This window comes from Cygnus olor, chromosome 3 (genome assembly GCF_009769625.2).
Source record: "Cygnus olor isolate bCygOlo1 chromosome 3, bCygOlo1.pri.v2, whole genome shotgun sequence".
Classification (NCBI taxonomy): Eukaryota; Metazoa; Chordata; class Aves; order Anseriformes; family Anatidae; genus Cygnus; species Cygnus olor.
Window position 1 is genome coordinate 48,066,723 of NC_049171.1, and position 19,694 is coordinate 48,086,416.

The 19,694-nt window shown below is 44.9% G+C and overlaps 1 protein-coding gene across 1 annotated transcript in view; it reads right to left on the reverse strand.

Annotated features, from left to right (window-relative positions):
• Positions 1–9,791: 9,791 nt before the first annotated feature.
• The window catches only part of SCML4 (Scm polycomb group protein like 4), a 41,977-nt gene continuing 32,074 nt past the window's right edge, over positions 9,792–19,694 (reverse strand). Inside the window, exons 6-7 of the mRNA XM_040553398.1 lie at positions 14,801–14,946; positions 9,792–10,440 (exon numbers count right to left, since the gene is read on the reverse strand). Coding sequence (XP_040409332.1) covers positions 10,315–10,440; positions 14,801–14,946 — 272 coding nt within the window. The 3' untranslated portion in view covers positions 9,792–10,314. The remainder of the gene's footprint in view (positions 10,441–14,800; positions 14,947–19,694) is intronic.

Below are 19,694 nucleotides of genomic sequence, written 5' to 3' on the forward strand. Positions count from 1 at the left end.
ATGGAGAAGACTCACATTAGGAAAAGTCATTGGCATATAAGCTGTTTCTGTAACCCCCAATTATTTAGCACCTCCTGACAATAATGGCAAAATAAATTAATGCTAGAATATTGTGCTAAGTAAAATGAATGGATAGCAGAATGAGCATTAAGTGAAAGAATTACAAAGACTTGACAGAATTAGAAAATATTTAGGCTCAGAAAAACACGTCAAGTGGCCAACTTGGAACAAAGCTCAAGACACACTGAGGTCAGTGATGTACAGGTGTGTGCTTGGCATTAAACGTCACTGAACTGCACAGCTGGACTGGGACCCCAAAGCGTTCATGGGATAAGATGCTTTTTTGCTTCTCTCTCATTGAAAGAAAGAAAACCAAATCAGTACTAAGGCAAAAGTGTGCAAAATAGAGAAATCTTGACTTTGACTCTGGTGGGGATAGACTGAATTTATATTCACGTGAGAGAAGCAGCAGCCTGGGCAGGTTTACACAGCAGGACAGGAGCAAAACACCCTGAGAAGGGGGATGGTGCTATGCTTTGCAGATGGGGTAGGAGGCACCATCAGCGGGCCATGGACACAGACTTTTCTTTCCACTGGCGCCCCAGACAGCATCACTCATGTCATATAGTCCACAGGGCTGCCGTTAGCAAAGTTACGCTGCTGGTGGAATAAACCCAGCTGCCTTTTGCCATCAGGAAGAGCTGGAGCCTGGTGGCACTGGTGTGGAGTAAAACCAGGCAGACTGATGAAAACATGTGAAAGAATCCCAGCCATGGACTTCCAAAATAAATATGCCTTATACAGACCTTACACTGAGTCACGAGACCTAAGACTGCAGTCAACAGCATTCAAGCCCATAATCTTATCACTACAGCACATTTTTATTAAAAAAGAAATCTCGCTATTTATATTCTTTTTTTGTATACACACTGGCAGAGGAAGGAAGCCTGGTGAGCGAGTGCATGCCAGCTGATTTCTCTGCTCAGAGACCAGTCACGGAGGAGAAGCCTGTGCCGCATGCTGGACAGGCTCCTGCTAGCTCCTGTGGGATTTGGATGAGAGCAGTCACAAACGCATTTTTCGAATGATGTGAGGTGTGGAGACGCTGTCTGTGTCAGTATTAAGTGATATGGACTGTAATAAGTTTGGGAGTGGCTGAATGCAAGGCAGTGTGTGTTTGAACCCTTGATTATAAATAAATTGTTTGTATATTCAGATTTTTTTTTCCTCTCTGGCAGATTTTGTATATGCTTGACAAAAATAAAATAGCTTTATGTATTTGCTTGATGTGTGATGCCCTTTTCTGAAGGTTGTACAGTACCATGAAAGAGATGTTGTTCGCCATTCAAGGAGGACAAGATTAGTATACAGTAGATAGGTAAAAAAGTCCAAGATTGTAAAAATACCTGCAAGATGCGATGAAAGCAGCCCTGCTTATCCAGCTGCTGCAGAAAATGAGGCTTATCTAGCAAATTACAGATCATATTAAAAATCAAAGCTAACACACTTTGAGTCCAATTAGCAATAGAAAAACTGATAGCTGTGCATACATTAAAAAAACCCGTGCATGCTTCACTAGCCTTGGAAGCTAAAGCTGAGGAACTGGAAGGGAGCTCGGAGCACCATTAAAAAAGAAGTGTGAGCAGGACTTATGCTGTTTTGTGGCCTGACTTAAGGCTGCCCCTTTCCAGCTGGAAGAGCGCTGTTATGCTCTCATCCTTCACACTGTTTGGAAACAGGGACTTAGAGCCAAAATCTGATCTCATTCCCACTGTTAGAAGTATGCAGTAGCCCCACAGAAGCTACAGTCATTACTCTAAACTCGCACTTGTGCATCCATGTGTGAATCTGCCCTGCGTTATTGCACGTATTTCAGTATGAAGGATGATGCTGTACACATTGCAACGCCCGCTGCCACACGGGTGTCCTCACAGTGCTTGATGTAGGCTTACGAGCATGGCCTTCCCTCACTGCTGATTTCATCTGTCCCACCTCCGCCTCCCAGCTGGCCAACACCACTCTTCTTCTCCCAGCTGGGTGGCTCTTTTCCACCTCCTGCTGTCCTTATCGTTGGCAGTGGGCACCTCTTCTTTCCAACCAACTCTCCGATCCAGGCTGAGGGCAAGCTGGCCCCTCTCCAGACCGTGGGAGTGACGCTGGTGGCTCTGAGCTTGGCACGCAGGTTGCCTGCACCTGCCTAATGGTGTGCCATTCACGGGGGCCAGGCTCGGCTTCAACATGCATCAGCAATGGGGCAAGAGCTGAGGATTCATCCCAGTGAGCAGTGTATCCGGGTCCCTTCCAACCTATGAGCATTTAAGCTGCTTGGACATCAAGAGGCAGCATGGGGAAAGATGGACGTAAGAGGGGAAAACTGCACTCACCCTGTGTAAAAGTGCTGAGCCTTTAATGAGGTATTTATTGCAAATAGTAATCAGCCAGCTGGTTAAAAACCAGCCTCAAAAAGTGCCCTTCATGCTGGTGAACGAAAGCTGTGGAAAGCTTTTTGTACAAGATAAAGAAGAGGTAAAAAAATACAGACAACCTAATTCAAAGATGTTGGTGTGTGGTACTCTGTCACAGCAGAACTGGTCCTAGGATCTCCTGTAAAGGGCACTTGGTTGAAAGGAAAGAAAGGGTTGCAGAAAACTACAGAGAAAGAGAAAGGGAAAACAAATTTGAGAAAGGAAGAGCAGAGAAGAGCCATAAGGTAAAGAAGATGTTGCAAAAAGAGTGAAGGAGACAAATTTGTGGTCACTGAAAGATGGAAAGGAAGGAAGAGAAGAAGAGATCTTGCCAGAGAGGACATGAGGAGAGAAAAAAAAAAAAAGAAAAGAATATAACTACAGTGGAGGAATAGGAAGGGAAAGGGCTGAGAAGGTTCAGGGGAAAGGACTAGAGGGCGGAGGATGACTAAGAGGGAGAAGAATGCTGTCAGGATAAGGGACTAGACAACCTTTAAAAGCCTGTGTAGGTACATAAAGAAGGTGTGTGCAAGGGCTATGTGAGGAGCAAGTCAGATGTGGACAGCAGAGGGAGAAAGGCTGGGATATGGTGAGAGCGGATGGTCTTCTGGTTAAGGCACTAGATTCAGACCAGAAGGTCTGGGATCAGACTTCTGGCTTCACCAAAGGTGATTAACAGTGTCGGGAAGGAGGCAATAAGGTTCCCCTTCATGAAAGTTTTGCTTCATTTTTCTCAGTCTTCTGCTATTTTTACCATATGTGTCTGGAGGAAAATTCATGCCATTGACTTCTATCAGGTTTTAACCTTTATCTGGAAAAGGGAAGGAAAACCACCTCTAGCAGACCCTTCCCCCTAAGTTGTCTCTTTGCCCCATGAGGCTGTCAGCTCTCCAGGGCAGGCTGAGTCCCTCATAATCCATCTGCACAGCACTAGGCACAATCTCTGCACAGCATTGTAACACACATACCTATAGTATGTTCTGATAACAGCAGCCTAACATGCCTATAGTTGAGCTGTTAGTAGTGTCAGACACAGATCTCATTGGTAAAGATGTGGAACAAGTCTACCAAATTTACAACAGTGTCAGTGGAAGACTGGAATTTAGATTGACTTCTTGTAAGCACATAGACTGTATAAACAAGAGACTTTCTTTTACTACAAGATTTCTAAGAGGAATAAAATGAAAAGATGGTAAATATTAACCTGCTAAACAGCTATGACTGTAGCTGCTTTTTGAAGCTTTTGTGCCACAAAGGAAATAAAAAAGATCTTTTTCTTTTAATACTGTCTCATGCCAAGCTTGTCAGAAGCCTTCTGGATACTACAACATATTAGCAATGCCATGAAGAAGACAGATAGGTTTTAGAAACAGTCATTTGGTTTCAGTGGAACCTGGACACATGGATCAATTCACAATACTGCCACTACAGCAAATGCTCAGGGCCATAAAACACATTACAGATCAGGAAACCGTCAAAGTGAGGAATAAAATTAATCACTAGTCTTTCACTGGGTTGGATTCACTGCAATTCAGAAGCCCTTTCCCCACCCCTTCTCCCATGTTTCACCGGAAAGACACTGAAAGCTGTGAAACGGCTCCATTCTGAAATGTCCTCATCTCTGTATTTATTGGGGTTTATTTTTTTTCGTATTCCCCATCCTTTTAGAGATCTCTGATAACAGGATGTTGGTTGCCTGCATTTTGTGCTCAGAAAGAAGAGGACAGCACGATCCCAGTCCTTTATACCACCTAGGGAAAAGCATGGTTAATAAAGACATACTTCTCTATTCAGGGAAAGATCAGTTTCTGTATGTGCCCTGGAAAAGGGCACAAACTACATGGGAGCACCACTGAAGCCTGTGACTTGGCCATTTCTGAAGGCCATCCTTCCTAGCTGCTCTACTCTTCTTTTACTTCACTCTCTGCACGGCCTGTCCATGCAGCCAGGCAGGCTTCTCCAAGCAACGTGCACAGACACACAGACACACTCACAGACACACATATACACCCCTGTCCAGCCTCAACTGCTGCTTTTTGGCAGCTGCCCATAGGCCGAGAGGAGCAAGGCTCTGCAGTCAGAGATGGAGACTTTCCTGAAGTCCCGTCAGCCATCCCCGTTCGGTTGTGGCATTGCCAAGAGACTCAGCTGTTTGAAGTATGATGAAGTGCTGTAGATGCTAAAGGAGCCAATAATTGTAGGTCACCGGGGTTGATTTCGAAAAGTTTTATTTTTAAATCCCACTGAGGGCTTCGCCTCAAGAACTTGTGGAAATCTCTCAGTGAAGTCATGTTCAGACCGGGGCGAGTTTCTGCCGAGCAGCACGGCTGAAATCCTCAGCGCTTTGCTTTGCTGCTAAGCGGGAAACCCAAACCACGCTCCTCAAAACTTGTAGCTACAACCCAAAATGAACAGGAGAAAGTGTCAGCATCAGGTAGATGTGCAGCTGGAAGAGCTCTCTACCAGGAAGCTAGCAGAGCTCCCGGGAGCAGAGGAGCGGGGCTGGCTGGCGGCGGCCGTCTCCGCTCTTTGCAAGGGGGGATGAAATAGCTTGTTAGGCTCCAGTTGCTGCGGGACAGGGCTGAAGCTTGACCTGCTTTATGCGCCAAGCCCTTACGAATCCAATAGGAAAACTTACGTGGACCTCGGTGGGACCTGGTTGGCCTAACGTGCTTTATTTAGCATTGCGAGCGAGGGAAACATTTTTCTCGAGCTTAAGTTGAGAGATTCTTGGGTTTCAGCTGAAGCCTTGTGGTGGCAGTGCATCGCATACCATCATTTCTTTCTTTTCCTTAAGTGAATCTTTATTTCTTCCACACTTAGCCTCCGACCAGCACCTCTATGCCCAAACCCCAGTAAATCTGGCTGGCGGGCGACATCAATCCCCTCGGACCGACCCATGCACACCCTGACCTACTCGCCCCTTCGGCTGCAGGCACCTGGTGGGGAGCTGGGGCTCGGGGAACAAAGGGAGACGAGACCATAAATTCACATCCGTGTAGCTGTAATGCTGAGGCGAGGGGATTTGCCGGAGCTGGTGCCAGAAGGAGCGAGCTGTGCTAGAGTCCATCGTACTTGTGAAGTACATATGTGATAATACCACTGCAACCACAAAAGAATTTACAGCAGGAAGCATCACAGCTGTTGCTTATTAGCATTAGTACAAATTACACAAAGCAAATTGTTAGCAGACACGTTTCCATAATATTTAACTCGTGGCAGCGAATAAAAGCGATTCTTTCTCAAGCAGAATTTTAGATTTCCAAGGGAATGGGTTTCCAATTGTCCATGAAGGGACCATGGATTAGAAGGCAGCGCGTGACTATCGCAGGGACCTGGAGGCAATGTGTGCGCAGATTTGCCTGCTTTCTCAGGTAAAAGGGTGCAAATTTAGGACTACTTTTCTTGGTGTGAGAAGCAAAATCCACACAGCTCCAGCCAACTCAGTTACCAGTGGCAGGGGAGCAGCAGTGCGTGGGACCTGCTGGAGCTGTCGTGTTAAGGCTTTGCACGCAGAAACGTTTGGAAGGGGTGAGGGAGGGGCTCTTGCTGACCTGATATTTCCCTGAATTTTTACCCCAAAGTGCCTATAATGAACTATTTCCCTAGCAACCCCAAGCCTGTTGATGTGGAAGCAGCATGAGCCAGCGGAGCAATCCTCTAACACCAGCTCAGAGGGGTGGGTTGGTGGAAAGCAGAGACAAAATCTGTGTAGGGACGGACAGACATGCCAGTGGCTGATTTTGGCACTGTGGTACCTGCCCTTACCCTTGGGTGCCTCCTCTGCTTCTCTCCTTGCTGCTTGGGAAGAGCCAAGCCAGGGAAGGGAAGGGAAGGGAAGGGAAGGGAAGGGAAGGGAAGGGAAGGGAAGGGAAGGGAAGGGAAGGGAAGGGAAGGGAAGGGAAGGGAAGGGAAGGGAAGGGAAGGGAAGGGAAGGGAAGGGAAGGGAAGGGAAGGGAAGGGAAGGGAAGGGAAGGGAAGGGAAGGGAAGGGAAGGGAAGGGAAGGGAAGGGAAGGGAAGGGAAGATGTGTTGCTGGAGTCCTGGTCCTGCTTTCCAGCTTCTGCCTCTCCAATGCCACGCTCCCATGCTGTTATGCCCATCTTGCCTTGCAGGAGCAGTGCTAAATGCACCAGGCGATTGTTTATGCCCCTGCCACTAACCCCACAAGGGAATTGTTCATGCCTAAAGTTCGTTGTCCATTCTCTTATTCTTTTGCTGATTATTGCTATTTTTGCTAATAATGTTCCACTTGGCAGCCATCCTTTCCTTAAGAAAGAAAGATGTGTGACTCTTGAAGACTGCTGACAACCTATAGAAATTCAGCAATCAATTTAAGGGCAATAACAGCCCAGAGTGATGCTTTACATGCCAGTCTCAAGGGTGCCTGGCTGCATTAATCATGCTGAGCCGAGCTGCTAACACTGCAAAGGCCGCCGTGCTCCTCAAGCAGGAAAGTGGGCTCAGAGCAGTGGAAGCGTTCCCATGGGCATTTCTGGAAGCTCAGTTAAGGCTGGCAGGGGAGGGAGGCATTTGTCAGCGTGGGAGAAGAGGCTGTGACAGCGGGTCCATGCGAGGGCGGATGGGAGAAGCTGCTCTGCCTGGGACCACTGGCTCTGCTGCTCCTCATGCTTTGCAACAGGTACCTCAGCAAAGGAAGAGCTCTCCTCAAACCCTTTGAATTTGCTCATATTGTGTGTGTGTGTGTGTGTGTTTAAAGCAAATGCTCACAAAGCACTGAGGTTGCTTAAAGCAAGCAAAGTGCCTCCTGATCCAGCTGTGAGTGCTGAATAGCAGAAACCAGGCACATGTAGTGCGCACCTGGGGGCCCGCGCATCCACCCACCTGTTTGCAAGAGTTCAAAAATACAACTTGGTTGGAGGCAGGCTGAAGTGAGAGCTGTGAAGAGGAAAGCAAGCAAAGCAATTTGTACTGGCAATGTCTAAAATAGCAGCTAATTGAGAGGCGGGTGACATGCCTCCTCTGACTCTCGAGGGCTTGTTCCCAGGAAATGGCCTGACGCACTCTGCACAGCTTAACCACCCTCCCTGGCAAGACTCGAAAGGGAAAAATTGGTTATTAATAGCAATATTACTGCAGTAATGTTTGCCCCCTAATTGCCTTTTGGTGAATAAACACACAGTGAGGGATTTCTTTTATAAACTTTACTCAGATGTAAAATGAAGTCCCTAAACACCTCCCCTGTAAAAGGCAGTGCATTAAATATCATGGCCTGAATCGTCCTGTCATGCCTGGAAGTTTCATATGAAACGAGATAGCACCACTGACCTAATACATTAGATACATACATGAAAACTACATCAGCACATTACATGTATGAACATCACTGCCACTAAGGAATCTAGAAATACTGCCTTGGTGTTACTGGGCTTCGCAGCTGCAGTCTCTGCAGTGGGAAGGTGGAAGATAGAAGATAGGTGAGACATAGAGCTGAATGGGAATGACTCTTTTTCAGGAAATTATGTAGCTCTGTTTTTTTTTTTTTTCCACTCTCAGAACAAAAAGTGGGGTTACAGACTCTTCATGAAAATATAATAAAAGGTAAAAATCTTTTCTAAACAAAAATGTTTCATTTCGAAAATGTCAAAATGATGTTTTGACGTTACCAAAAACTACAGTTTCGGTTAAATAGAATTTTACATTTGAAAGTGACGTGATTTTACGAAGTTTTGCTTTTGACAAAGTTGTATTTTCCAGCATTAAAGCCATCTGATAAATTCTAACCAGCTCTGACTACTTGGTACAGCAAGGTGGGTTTTTAAGTGGAGGAATTTAAATCATCTTTTGAAAAAAAAAAAAAGGGGTTAATTAAGTTCCAAGGTAAGGGGAAATGTTTGTCAGAGGACATTCTGAAGGTAATATTACTAATACAGCAATATTTTTTATGTATTTTGGGGATCTTTGTGGGAAAAGATTCATGTTTTAAAAATGCAAGAGTGGAAAATAAACTGCACAGTTTTCATGTTGATGTAAAGCGGCTTCTGTGTCAACCAGATATCTGACTGAACAGATGTCCATTCCGTACCACATGGACACAAAGAGACGCAGGTGGGGGTCCTAAGAATCAGCATGTTTAGGGTCCAGTATATTATGTCACTGGGTAATACATGACTTTTCATTTAGCACACTTGTTCAGCTAATCATCTGGGAGTTGTTTCAACATGAAGACAAGATTTGCTGAAAACTGGTCCAATTTCCAATTCCAATTCTGCAAACATGTGTAGGCTGCAAGGATTTTCATGATTAGGTCCTGAACTGGTACCTTTTCATAAGAGTTATATTCTAGCAACATGCATCAAATTGAATTGTATTCCATTAGTATTTTTGGTGATATCCATACACAGCCTCGGATGGCTTGACATCTTGTATATTATCAGGCTTCCTTTCCCCAGTTCAGTTGAGGTATGCTCTAAAATAACCGGCATGACCAACAAACATTTGCCACCACTGCTTGTCATGCACCAAGGGTTTAAACCTCATGGATGTGTCCCTTCATAATCTTTATTTGTGAAGGATGAAGTTGAGGACACCCCACAAATTGCCTCCTTGGCCTTTGACCTGTCCTTCTCCTGGCCTGGCTGCACAGAGTATCAACAAGCAACTTTTAGATTTCAGTAAGAGGCAGGAGGGCATTACTTTGAATCCACTTGAGACTTAAAGCTCAGAAAAACTGCATATGTGCTGAAAGCAAGCGTGCATTGCCCTCTGCAGCAATGCAATCAGGCACCGACCCTACAGCATCTGCCCCGGACCTGTCCACAAGCACAGTGATGTGCCTTGCCTTGCCAGCTTCTCATGGGGAATGCTCCCACTCGCCCCCCTCACTTTGCAAAAGCACAAACGAGACCAAAAACAGAAATTCTGCTTTTTCTTAAAAGAGTGCCAAAAACCATACGTCGGCCAGAAAGGAAGGGAGACGACAGCTGAGTACGCCAGACACCATGGGAGCCATCCACCCCCTCTTCGGCTTAACGGGAAACATCCTGTCAGAAATGCTTTCTGCATTTGGGCTTTTCTTGAAATAATTATCTGTAAACGGTGACGGCTTATCCTGCTGGGAGCCTGCGATTCCTTGTCAGTATTTAGAGATGTGCTGGCTGGGAGAGTTGTGATGGTCAAAGCTCATCAGACAGAAAGCACCGTGTCATCAGAGCTCCAGCCCCAAGTCTGTTAGGGCTGCTCCCTCTAGTGGGAAAAAGTACTTCGGCTGCAAAAAAATCCCTCAATCCCACTTTTTTTTATCCTTTTTTTTTTCTTTTTAAATTTTCTTTTTTTTTTCTTTTTTTTTTCTTTTTTGGCGTTTTCTTTCTTTCCTTTTTTTTTTTTTTTTTTCATTTTCAAACTGCAGAATTCAAGTTTTCCAGATGATAGTGCAAGACACAGGGTCATTCCCATCAGAAGACAGAGGACCAAAGGCCACCCTTTCCCCAAAGCCTTGAGCACCGGCGGTGGAGCTGGCACCCAGCGGTGGCCCTGCAGCAGGTGCAGGAACCTCGGTTTGTCTGCCAGCAGTCCTCAGCATACACCGTCGCTGTGTTTGCTTTTGATTTCCCACTTCTGATTACAAAAATAGGACTTACTATAATCATAATAATATCAATGGTACAAAATAAGTATATACTTTTTTGGCAAATTATTAACACAAACAGCCCAAAAGCTCCCATTGGATTAAAAAAATTGTGAAGATGCACAAATGTTAAAAAAGGCAAAGTCTTTGTTAAAAAAGAGGGGAAAACAATCTGCAAAAGAATGCATTTCTGTAAGGCAGCATGTTACCTTTAGTTTTCTGTCTAGATTTAGGTCAGGTTCTGCTGTTGTTCAAGAAATTGTTAGAACTTGGTTTGCTTGAGCTTATCAATGTGGTAGCACAGTTTCAGCGCAGGTCCCAGTTTCAGCCCCAGGTATTTCATGATCATGTCACTTTTCAGCAGCAACAAAGCATTGCCATCAATCTCCTGGTTTGAAAAGAGAGAAAGAGAATCAAAATGTGTTAACCTCCCTTCCAGCACTGCGAAAGCAAGACAGCAGAGCTGCGTCCTGACACATTAAACAAGGTGAATCAGAAACAGCATGTCTTAGACCAGAGCTGGCTGAAATGTCAGGAATTCTGAAATTTCATTAAAAAATTGAAAGCTAAGGTAGGATAAAAGGAAGCTCTAAAGGAGGCTTTAATCAAATATTACTTTTGTTCTTCAAGGAGCTCTAAGGTTCATCTATGTTTTCAATTACTTGGCATAAAATCATGAGGATTTTTATTTTTTAATTTTTAAATCAGGGTTGCTCTAAACCCAATTCTGAGAAAAAACAGTTGAACTTGAGAGAAAGGAGTGAGTGATGGAGAGACAGAAGGATGTGGCCTCATGAACTGCTGATAGCACACCCTCAGTTCCAGCTTTGTCCCTGATTATCTACACATTTCACATATCCCCAGTACTCTTACACCCAGTGATATATATATATATATATTTCTTGAAATGAAGACAGCAGTAACATATTTAATTGGATTTATTAACAAAATTTATTCAAATTTAATTTTACCCTCATCTAAGTGGTGGAAATTGTCACCAAGTTCAGCTCTTTATCCCAGACCTGTTGGCTTGAAAACCTTTTGTAATTACAAAGTGCTTGTACTGAGCAGAGGATAGCACTGATGCACAGACACAGGACACTGTCTTACTACGGACTTTCTTGTGACTGTACAACACAGAAGCTTTCAAATACACTGTCCTTTCTTGGACCCTGAGCTTGTCTGTTTTTTTCCCCAGCTATATTAGTGGATCTGCTTAAAAATACTACCTCTCCTCTCAGTCTCCACCTCCTTACTTGGATCATCACAGCTAAAACATAACTAATGCCGTGTGTGTGCATACATATAAACAAACACGCTAGTGCCGTATATATTGTATTCTATATTTTTGATGGTCACGTCTTTCCTCTGTGATCCACTACCTACTAATTAAGCAATACTATGGATCCTAATTTGCCCTGATCATTATTATTCCATTCAGCAGGTGATTTAGCTGATGAGCAGTTAAGGTCACTTTCTGATTAATTCAATCAATTGATGCTCTTCATTCTGCAACCCCCACTCTATCCATTACAGGAACTCTTTTTCCTCCCCCTCTCTTTTCCATTATTTTAAGGAAGTTAAGGAAAGGAAGATTAAGTATTGCATATAATTAATATTTGCTTAAGAAAGAAAAACAAACTCCTGGAACTGTGATGCCATAAGGTAAAAACTCTGTCAAGGGTTTGGTGTGACTGCAGCTGTTTTTAAATGTTGAGTTCAGCATTTTATTATTTCCTTTATTATTACTGTGTAGGGGTCAAAATTAAACTCCATGACTAGAGTATGCCAGAGGGAGCATTCATATCCAATTAAATATCCCATATTAGCCATGTCCCCGTGCAGATTGTTGGCTCGACTTCTTTTTAGTATTACTGTGTCAGCCCTTTAAAAAATAATTTAAAAATTGAAAGACTCTATAGCATGGTCCCCAAGTCTGCAGTAGCCCCAGCCAGCCAGTCTTGAATAGGCTCTGGAGCTGGTAAAATTCAGCGTGCTTAATTTGTACCACATTAGTTGAGATCTGGCCCACTGCAAGTTAGGATATTGCAGGACAACATTGTGGTCCTGCAAGGGATGGGAGCAGCAAATGTATGAGCTGTGAGATAATGATACAGTGGGAGTAAACATACAGCTTCCACATGCAGGAATGAGTACTACTGTGTTTGTGCTAGCTTTTTGCAGAACTTGGTCTGAGGACACTGCTCAAAAAGCAGAGTAGCCCCTAAACAAGCCCCGTGCCATGTGAACAAGAATTGCACCGGGCTGCGGATGTCTGTGGGTGAGACTTTTAATGAGAAAGATGCAAGTCCAGATCTTCATGAGTGTTTAAGCAATTAATTATGAGTAAAATCAAAAACATGAGGATCTATATCTCAAATAGGAATAAAAAAACTTTTTATTTTTTAGTGCTCCACAGTCTTGTGAACAGACACCAGACCTCGTAAGGCCACCACCTGTAACAGGAGCGCAAGTGGCAGCTCAGCAGTCAGTGCCCCTACAGTTGATATGAAGAAAGTCTAGGGAAAGATGCAAGCTCACAAGTGTGATGTCTAGCACTGGCAGAGACAGGTTTCTCTTTAAATAAACTGTATTCATTATGTTAAACTCAAAGGTTTTTGTCTCCTTCATACATGCGTTTGCCAATCACCGGCCATAATTAAACTGTCAGACCATAACATTTCTTCAAGCCCTTCCAGCCTGAATTTTCTACCTGCTAATTCCCTTCATAGCTCTTTCTGCTCCTCTGTTTCCCTTCCCCCAGCCTGTCTACCATGGCCTGCATGTTGCTGAGAGAGCACTGCATGGGGCTCTCACACAGAGCTGCCACCAGGTCCCTGCCAGGCCCACGGATCCTTTGTATGACTGAGGGGAGGTCGTAGGCAGTTTCGTGGTCTTGGTGGACCCTTCAGGAGCTGTCTTGGGTGTCTTGGAAAGAGAACAGGCTCCTGCTCATGGTGAGAAGAGCAGAGCCAGAGCCACGACCATCCCGCAAGGCACGCTGTAGCTGTGACCGATGCAGGCGACACCTCCCTGCTGCTGGGAGAGCCAGCTCTGGGCACTGTGGTCAACACCCAAATGGCTTCATGCAGCAATGGGAAAGGGATCTGCCCACATGCAGGATACCTCCCCCACCCTTCCCTTCCTCGTGGCCCCACCACCCTTTTCCTCCTGCTGTCGTAGCTGAGATGAGCTGACTGCCAAAGTAACACTTCCAGGTGATAGCTGGGCCTTGTCAATGACAGTAAGTGCTTCTAAGTAAATTATGCACCTGCTTCATAGAAAGATTGAACATACAGGAAGATATGGCTAAGGTTAATGGACTAATCACTTGTCTCTCACCTCTGAGGTCTCCATGCTAATCCAGATGAGATTTGAAGGCTGAAAAATTGCAGGGACATATATAACTCGAACGCGTAATTGAATTGAGTTGTGTGGTAATCTTACCCAGGTTCTCAAACCTGCTGCATATTTTACAAGGAAGCCAGTGATAAGTAGAGCCCGTAGGTGCCGGGTGCTTCACAAAGGCTGACGGGGATGGTCTTTAGGGGCAATTTAGCTTGGTCTCCCTGGTCACAGAGCAGCAGCAGTATTGTGGCATGGTATGCTTCGGTGCAGCTGGCCCAGTGACCGCCCAGAGTGTGTCACCGCCCTGCCGCTGTGTAAAAACACGCAGTGCCATTCTTTGCTAGGAGTGGAAACTGGACAAAAATGGTGCTTTTGCACAGTATCTCACAAGATTAAACATTTCTCTTCTTTGCAATGTACAGGAATGTCTCGCAGACCATGGCAATTCTCTCTCCATCGCATGCAGGGCTCTCTCCTGGTGCACAACCCCTTCTGATAGTCTCAAAACTCATGCCAAAGCAAGTCTGCATGTGGCTTAGTTATCTGCCTCATGCCCACAAGATCAACACAGGCCATGTTTTCATTAAACAGCTGTGCAAATCTCACTTCTCTGCAGAAGGCAGGGAAAACAAGCTAGCACCCAGCACGTAAGCACAGCTTTGGTCCTAGCATGACTGTGCATGCTCTGTTGTTCTCATCCCAGCACACAGTCTCAATGCCCAAGGCTGGCGTTCTGATTTGGTCAAGTGATGGAGGAGGCTGGGAATGCCATTGGATGCAGTGCTACCAACACCTTATGCAGCAGCAGAACAAGGAAGTCCTGATCAGATGTATGTTTACAGTCCTCTTTACTATATCATATTCTCCAGTGAGTCAGCAGGTCTGTTAAATTTGGTTATGTAGTTACATAATTCAAAAAAAAAAAAAAAAAAGCATCTTGGCTCTTTTGGGCTTCTACTGCTAAATATCTAGAGACACATAAAAAACGCTCTTCAGAGAAGAATCATAGGTATCATGAGAATAAATTGTCATTGAGGCAAGGCTTTCTCGTGCCAATCTGACAATGAAAAATGAACACTAGATCCTCTGTGCTTTCTCTTAGGTTTAGCATAGTAACAATTTATGCTGGCACACTGGGAACAAATAGCAAGCATTTTCTAAAGACATTTGTAGGAGCTTTTCATTGAACAATAAGTGAGCTCTTCTTCAGCACTTCCTCCCTCCCCCCCCAAAAGTGCTGAACCCCTTGCAGGGCCCTGTGTTCAACCGGGCTGAGCACAGGCACTGCCTCTAGCAGCCAAAGGCAGGCTGTCAGTATGAGACATGCTGGCTATCTGTTGGGACTGCCTGTCCACTTCGTTTAAATTCCCCCAAAACACCAAGGGCAGCCTTTTACATACGTGTTTTCTGAAGAGCTCCACGTGGGGACCTAAAGCATGAGGGTCTGCGTCCTTCACGAACCAAACCACGTCATCCACAGTCCAGGTCAAAGGATTCTTGCTTGATGGCCGAGCCGAGTCTTGTCGTTCTGGTGAAGGACTTGAGGCTGTCAGTACAAAAAAAAAAAAAAGCCAACAGCAGTGCATTACAATGGCATGCAGTGGCTTCCTTGGTTTGTGAGCATGCAGCAGTGCAGCAGCCCCATGTGTTGGATGTCAGATCTGAGTGTATCAGCCTGAGATGGTGGGGCGGGGAGAGAAGGGGTCTTGGCAGTTTCAGATCCGGCTGCTTACTGGGAGACATGATCCCAGCTGGTGAATTGTGTTAAAAAACATGAAACCCTCAGGTTCCTGCTGGGGAAGGAAAAATGTGCCAGCTGCCAGGCTCTTAAACTGAGCTGCCCCTGCTGTCTGATCCGCAAGCAGTGGGGATTTTGGCTCAAGAAGACACCACCCTCCCACCTGGAGAGAAAGCGCTTTGGCACTAAACAAAGGAGCTTGCCATTGAGTGTGAAGACCAGAGGATAAAATCAGACTTCAGCAGATAAGTTTTTTCTTTGCATACAGATATTCAGACTTATTTTGGAGCTTAGAGGAGGGTTCCTAGTCAGTACCCTGCTAATCTTAGTCTCACACAAAGCTGAGGGTCCCCAGTGAATGTTGATTTGGAGAGCTACTAAAACATGCGAAGATGAACATTGCACATGTGATTCTTTAATGGTACAAGCCCTGGATGATTTAAGGTCACTTTGGCTTGTTGTAGCTCTAAATCAAGTGAAAAAAGGCACATTGGAATGAAAGTGCATTTATGTTTTTATCCTGAGTCTCTGCAGAACTATAAATCTTAGCCTCCATGTGTATATAATTTGTTCACACACACCCTTATGTTGCTTCGCAAAGAACTACATTATGCTAGGTTACAGGAAAGCTGCTTACATTTGTTTGTATCCACACAAAGCAAACTGTACATTAGCAGGTCACAGCACATAAACGTATAAGATGTTACTTGCCCAGACCTGCTCGTCTCTTTCTGTTAAGGCCAATTTTCAATGAGAGTTGCAAATGATAAGTAAGCAGACACTACAGAAGGCAGAAAAGAAAGCAGAAGAGTGCAAACAGAGGCAGACCACAGATACCCAAACCGTAACTTGGAGAGGCCCTGGGTAGCCAAGAGGGGAATCAGAATGGCTCAGAGCTGCTGAGGAGAGAAGGACTGAGCCCTCCAGAGGAATCCTGAGCTTATAAAGATCGATAAAATGTATGAAAACACCACGTGTGGCTCAAAACACCATTGTAATGCCTGTGACCAAATGTAGTGGGCTGGGTTTGTGGCTTATGTAAATCATGTTGATGACTTCAATAGAGCTGTGCTGATTTATGTGAGCTGAGGATCTGCCCATATATGCAAAATAACAGCTTTATGTGCATATTGGTCCTTTTTTTCTCGCACCATCCTCGTCCCACAGTATAATGTAATGGGGTATATTTTGCAGTTATGAAAGATGAACTCCAGTAAGCAGCAGTGCTATGAATGTGTAAATCTGGTCAATGGGCTTCGTAATGGGATGTGATGTAAATATCATGATAATTATGCTCTCATTTGCTAAGTCACTGTTCTGGATATAAAGGACAAGGAATAGCTGCGGGTCCTTGTAATTAGACGGCGAGGACTGGTGTTCATACGGACTCACACGAGCCTGGGCTCTGCTCACAGAATAAATGCAATACACAGCGGTACAGACACCATCTGGACTCTTTGGCATGAAGCGATGAAGACAAAGAGTATGAAACGAATGGGGCAATCTCGGCCAGCCCCTGGATCATCAGTAACATCGAGCGAGTTTGTCAGGGGCGAGCGGGAGAACCGAGACTTGCCTTGCAGGCAGAGGAGCAAGTACCTGGAAAGGGGATCCTGTAGCTTAACTTGCTTGCGGCATGATCTGCTGCTGGTCTGGTGGCAGCTGGTGCGGGGAGATGTTGCCCCTGGGCACCTCAAACCAAGGGGCAGGGGGAAAACCAGGCTTTCGTGAGCCAGTGGAAAAATAAAGAGGGGAAAGGTCTGGCTGTGCCCAAAGGATTGCAGAAGTTTCCACACCACAGCCATAGCGTGGTCTGGGGAGATGTTGTGCACCCACTGAGGAGCACAGTTTTCCCCTTAAATTCACACAAATACAAAGAAACCCGGAGGACTTTCATGCCAGATGAAGGGAGAGCAGGCTCTGTCCCAGTGACTGCTGCCCAAAATGCACAGCTTGCAGAAATGCCAGGGAAGGGCAAAGGGGAACAGCGAGCCCTTGGGAGCAGCTGGGGGCCTTTCTGGATATGAGAAATGTTGGTAATAAAAGAAGGGGGTGAGGAGGAAAGGTTGAAATGACAGGGGAACTCTACTCACTCCTCTGTAGTCTAGCAATCAATAGCATAAATCAGATTTTTTAAAGACAAATGTATAAATGACCTTTCTAAAGAGACTACATGGCCAGAACTCTTCCAGCCTCCAGCAAGTAAAGATAACCCTTTCAAATCCCTTTCTGAGATATAATACATCAATATAAACACGAGAATTATGCATAGCCATAACTCTTCTTTATTTTAAATCTGTATTTACCTACCTGGAGCCAAGTCCTCTATTCCCTGCTGCTTTTTCATGCATTAAGATGTGTTATTTTCCTGGTGTATAAGCGACTACCTTTAAATGCTGTTAGTAAAACTGGGATACTGTCAGTTTGCAGACAAATTTCTTGAATGCATTTATTAGATGCTGAGGCTGGAGCAATCTGTTTTTGCATATATTTTAAAATGTATTTTTTAAATTTACTCTGGCTTTTTAACTTTGTAATTTACACATTAGTGCAATTTCTTTATTTCCAAAAGAAAATAAATCATTTCATGCCTACACAAAGGCAGAGGTTTTATGTTTCAATAGCATCACCTCGGTAATACTATATTAAGCACAAAAGTGTTTGATGGCAGCAGGGCAAGTACTATACATTTTTTTCTTATCAGAAGGTATTCACACTTAACCTAAGAATTAGATAAATGAGGAAGTCTCATGTCTCCCGGGTATCCTATGCCATTCTGTCATCAGAATTAATCAAGATGATAATGAATACTCAGATTACAAAGAGATGGGAGTGCTCGGGACCAATAATTATTTTTAGAGATTGTAATCTAGGTCAAATCCAATTTCCTGTTTTTGACAGGTGGCAAAAAATTTGTCAGATTAATGGAATGGGATATGGAAATTCAGGTAATCAAAGGGAAATGCTTCCCCTCCTGCCTGCAGCAGTGCCAGGGGAAGATGGGGAGGGGGTTCCCCTCTGGGGAAGGCTCTCGGGGCATCCCAGCTGAGACCATTGCCAGGGATGGCTGGAAAAACCAGGTCAGCACCCAGTGCCCAGCAAGGATGATGGTGAGCTAGATGGGCTTGGTGCAATGGAGCCAACGTCTGAGCTCTCGCCCACATTTCTGTTTCCAGACCTTCCTGAGAAGGAGGATGGAGAGAGGGAGAGCCAACAGCCGAGTGGCTGCAGAGCCGTGGTGAGGAAATATGACGCTAAAATGGAGTTAAAGCTGTGAAAGAAGGAAAGATAAATAACAGACTCCCTAAATATGTTCTTGGCAAACAGAGCCCAGAGGGAGTGCGGCCATTGATAGAGATAAGAGTGGAAAGGGAGTGACAGATGAACTTTAATATTGCTGCAGGCCTAAATGATTTCTTTGCCTCAGGGGAAGGGGGTGGGAATGAAATTTTAAAAGGTTCTCTCTGATCGCACTGGAGCAGATAATAAGGAGCAGCAGATCCACTGAAAGTAAGCCAAAGTAGCAGGCCCTCAAAGGCATGGAGAAATAAGAAATACTTTTTTTAAAAAAATCCTCCCACTGCAAACAAGGGCAGGAGGAAGGATTTGAAGGAGAGGCTTCCTAAAAGGCCAGAGTGCACCATACTGGAGAAGATGGTTGGAAGGAGGAGGATTGGAAAAGCAGGCGGGTGGAAGAATACAATTACAGGAGGGCAGGGGAGGCTCAATGAGCTGCAGTCAGCAGAGAGGCACGGAAAGCAGACTGCGTTTAACACCTCCATGTATGCTGGAAAGCCCCTTGCAGGAGATGTCTGCACAATGGCTATTGTCCCCTTCCCACCAGCGCTGCACCTGTGTCCTGCAGGGGATGGGACATGGTGGCCACCAGAGCCACCCAGCTGAATGAGACAGCCATAAACTGGTGACAAATGTTTACTGGGGCTTTTCTTGCCTTGTTTCTCTTTTGCAGTAGAAAAAGCAAAAGAGCATCTCACCGAAAGTGTCAAACCTTTCTTGTTGTAAATGTCCTCACAAAATAGCAGGCAGGCAGCACTTGCCAAAGCAGTGGGACCAGGGTTGGGCATCCCGTGCCACTGCCTGGGGGAGATGCTGGATCCACCTCCCCACCCCAGGTGCCTGCAGCATTACTCTGGAAAAAGAGAAACTTCAGCCCCTGCACCCCCAAATGTTTTCAGGAAATGAATGTATTAAGCAAGCAAGGATTGCCTCTTTAACAAAGGCCCTCAGGTGATAATAATTAACTGCTAATATTGGATAATAAAATCTGCATAAAGCCAGCAAGCTACAGGGCAAGGTTAAGGTTATTATGTTGTGCTTGAACACAGAATTCTTCGCTCTTGGAATAAAGGGTTTGTTTGTCTGTTACATAAGCAAGCTTGGAAAGGTTTAAGGTTTATGATGTCCTTGACTATTACTTCCCTGATTTAAGAGCTTCAATTTGGCAAATGATGACAGAAAAGTGCATGTTTATCTGTTAGCAGCCCCAACTGGTTTTCTGAAATGACATTTCTTTTTTTTTTTTTTGGTTTGGAATT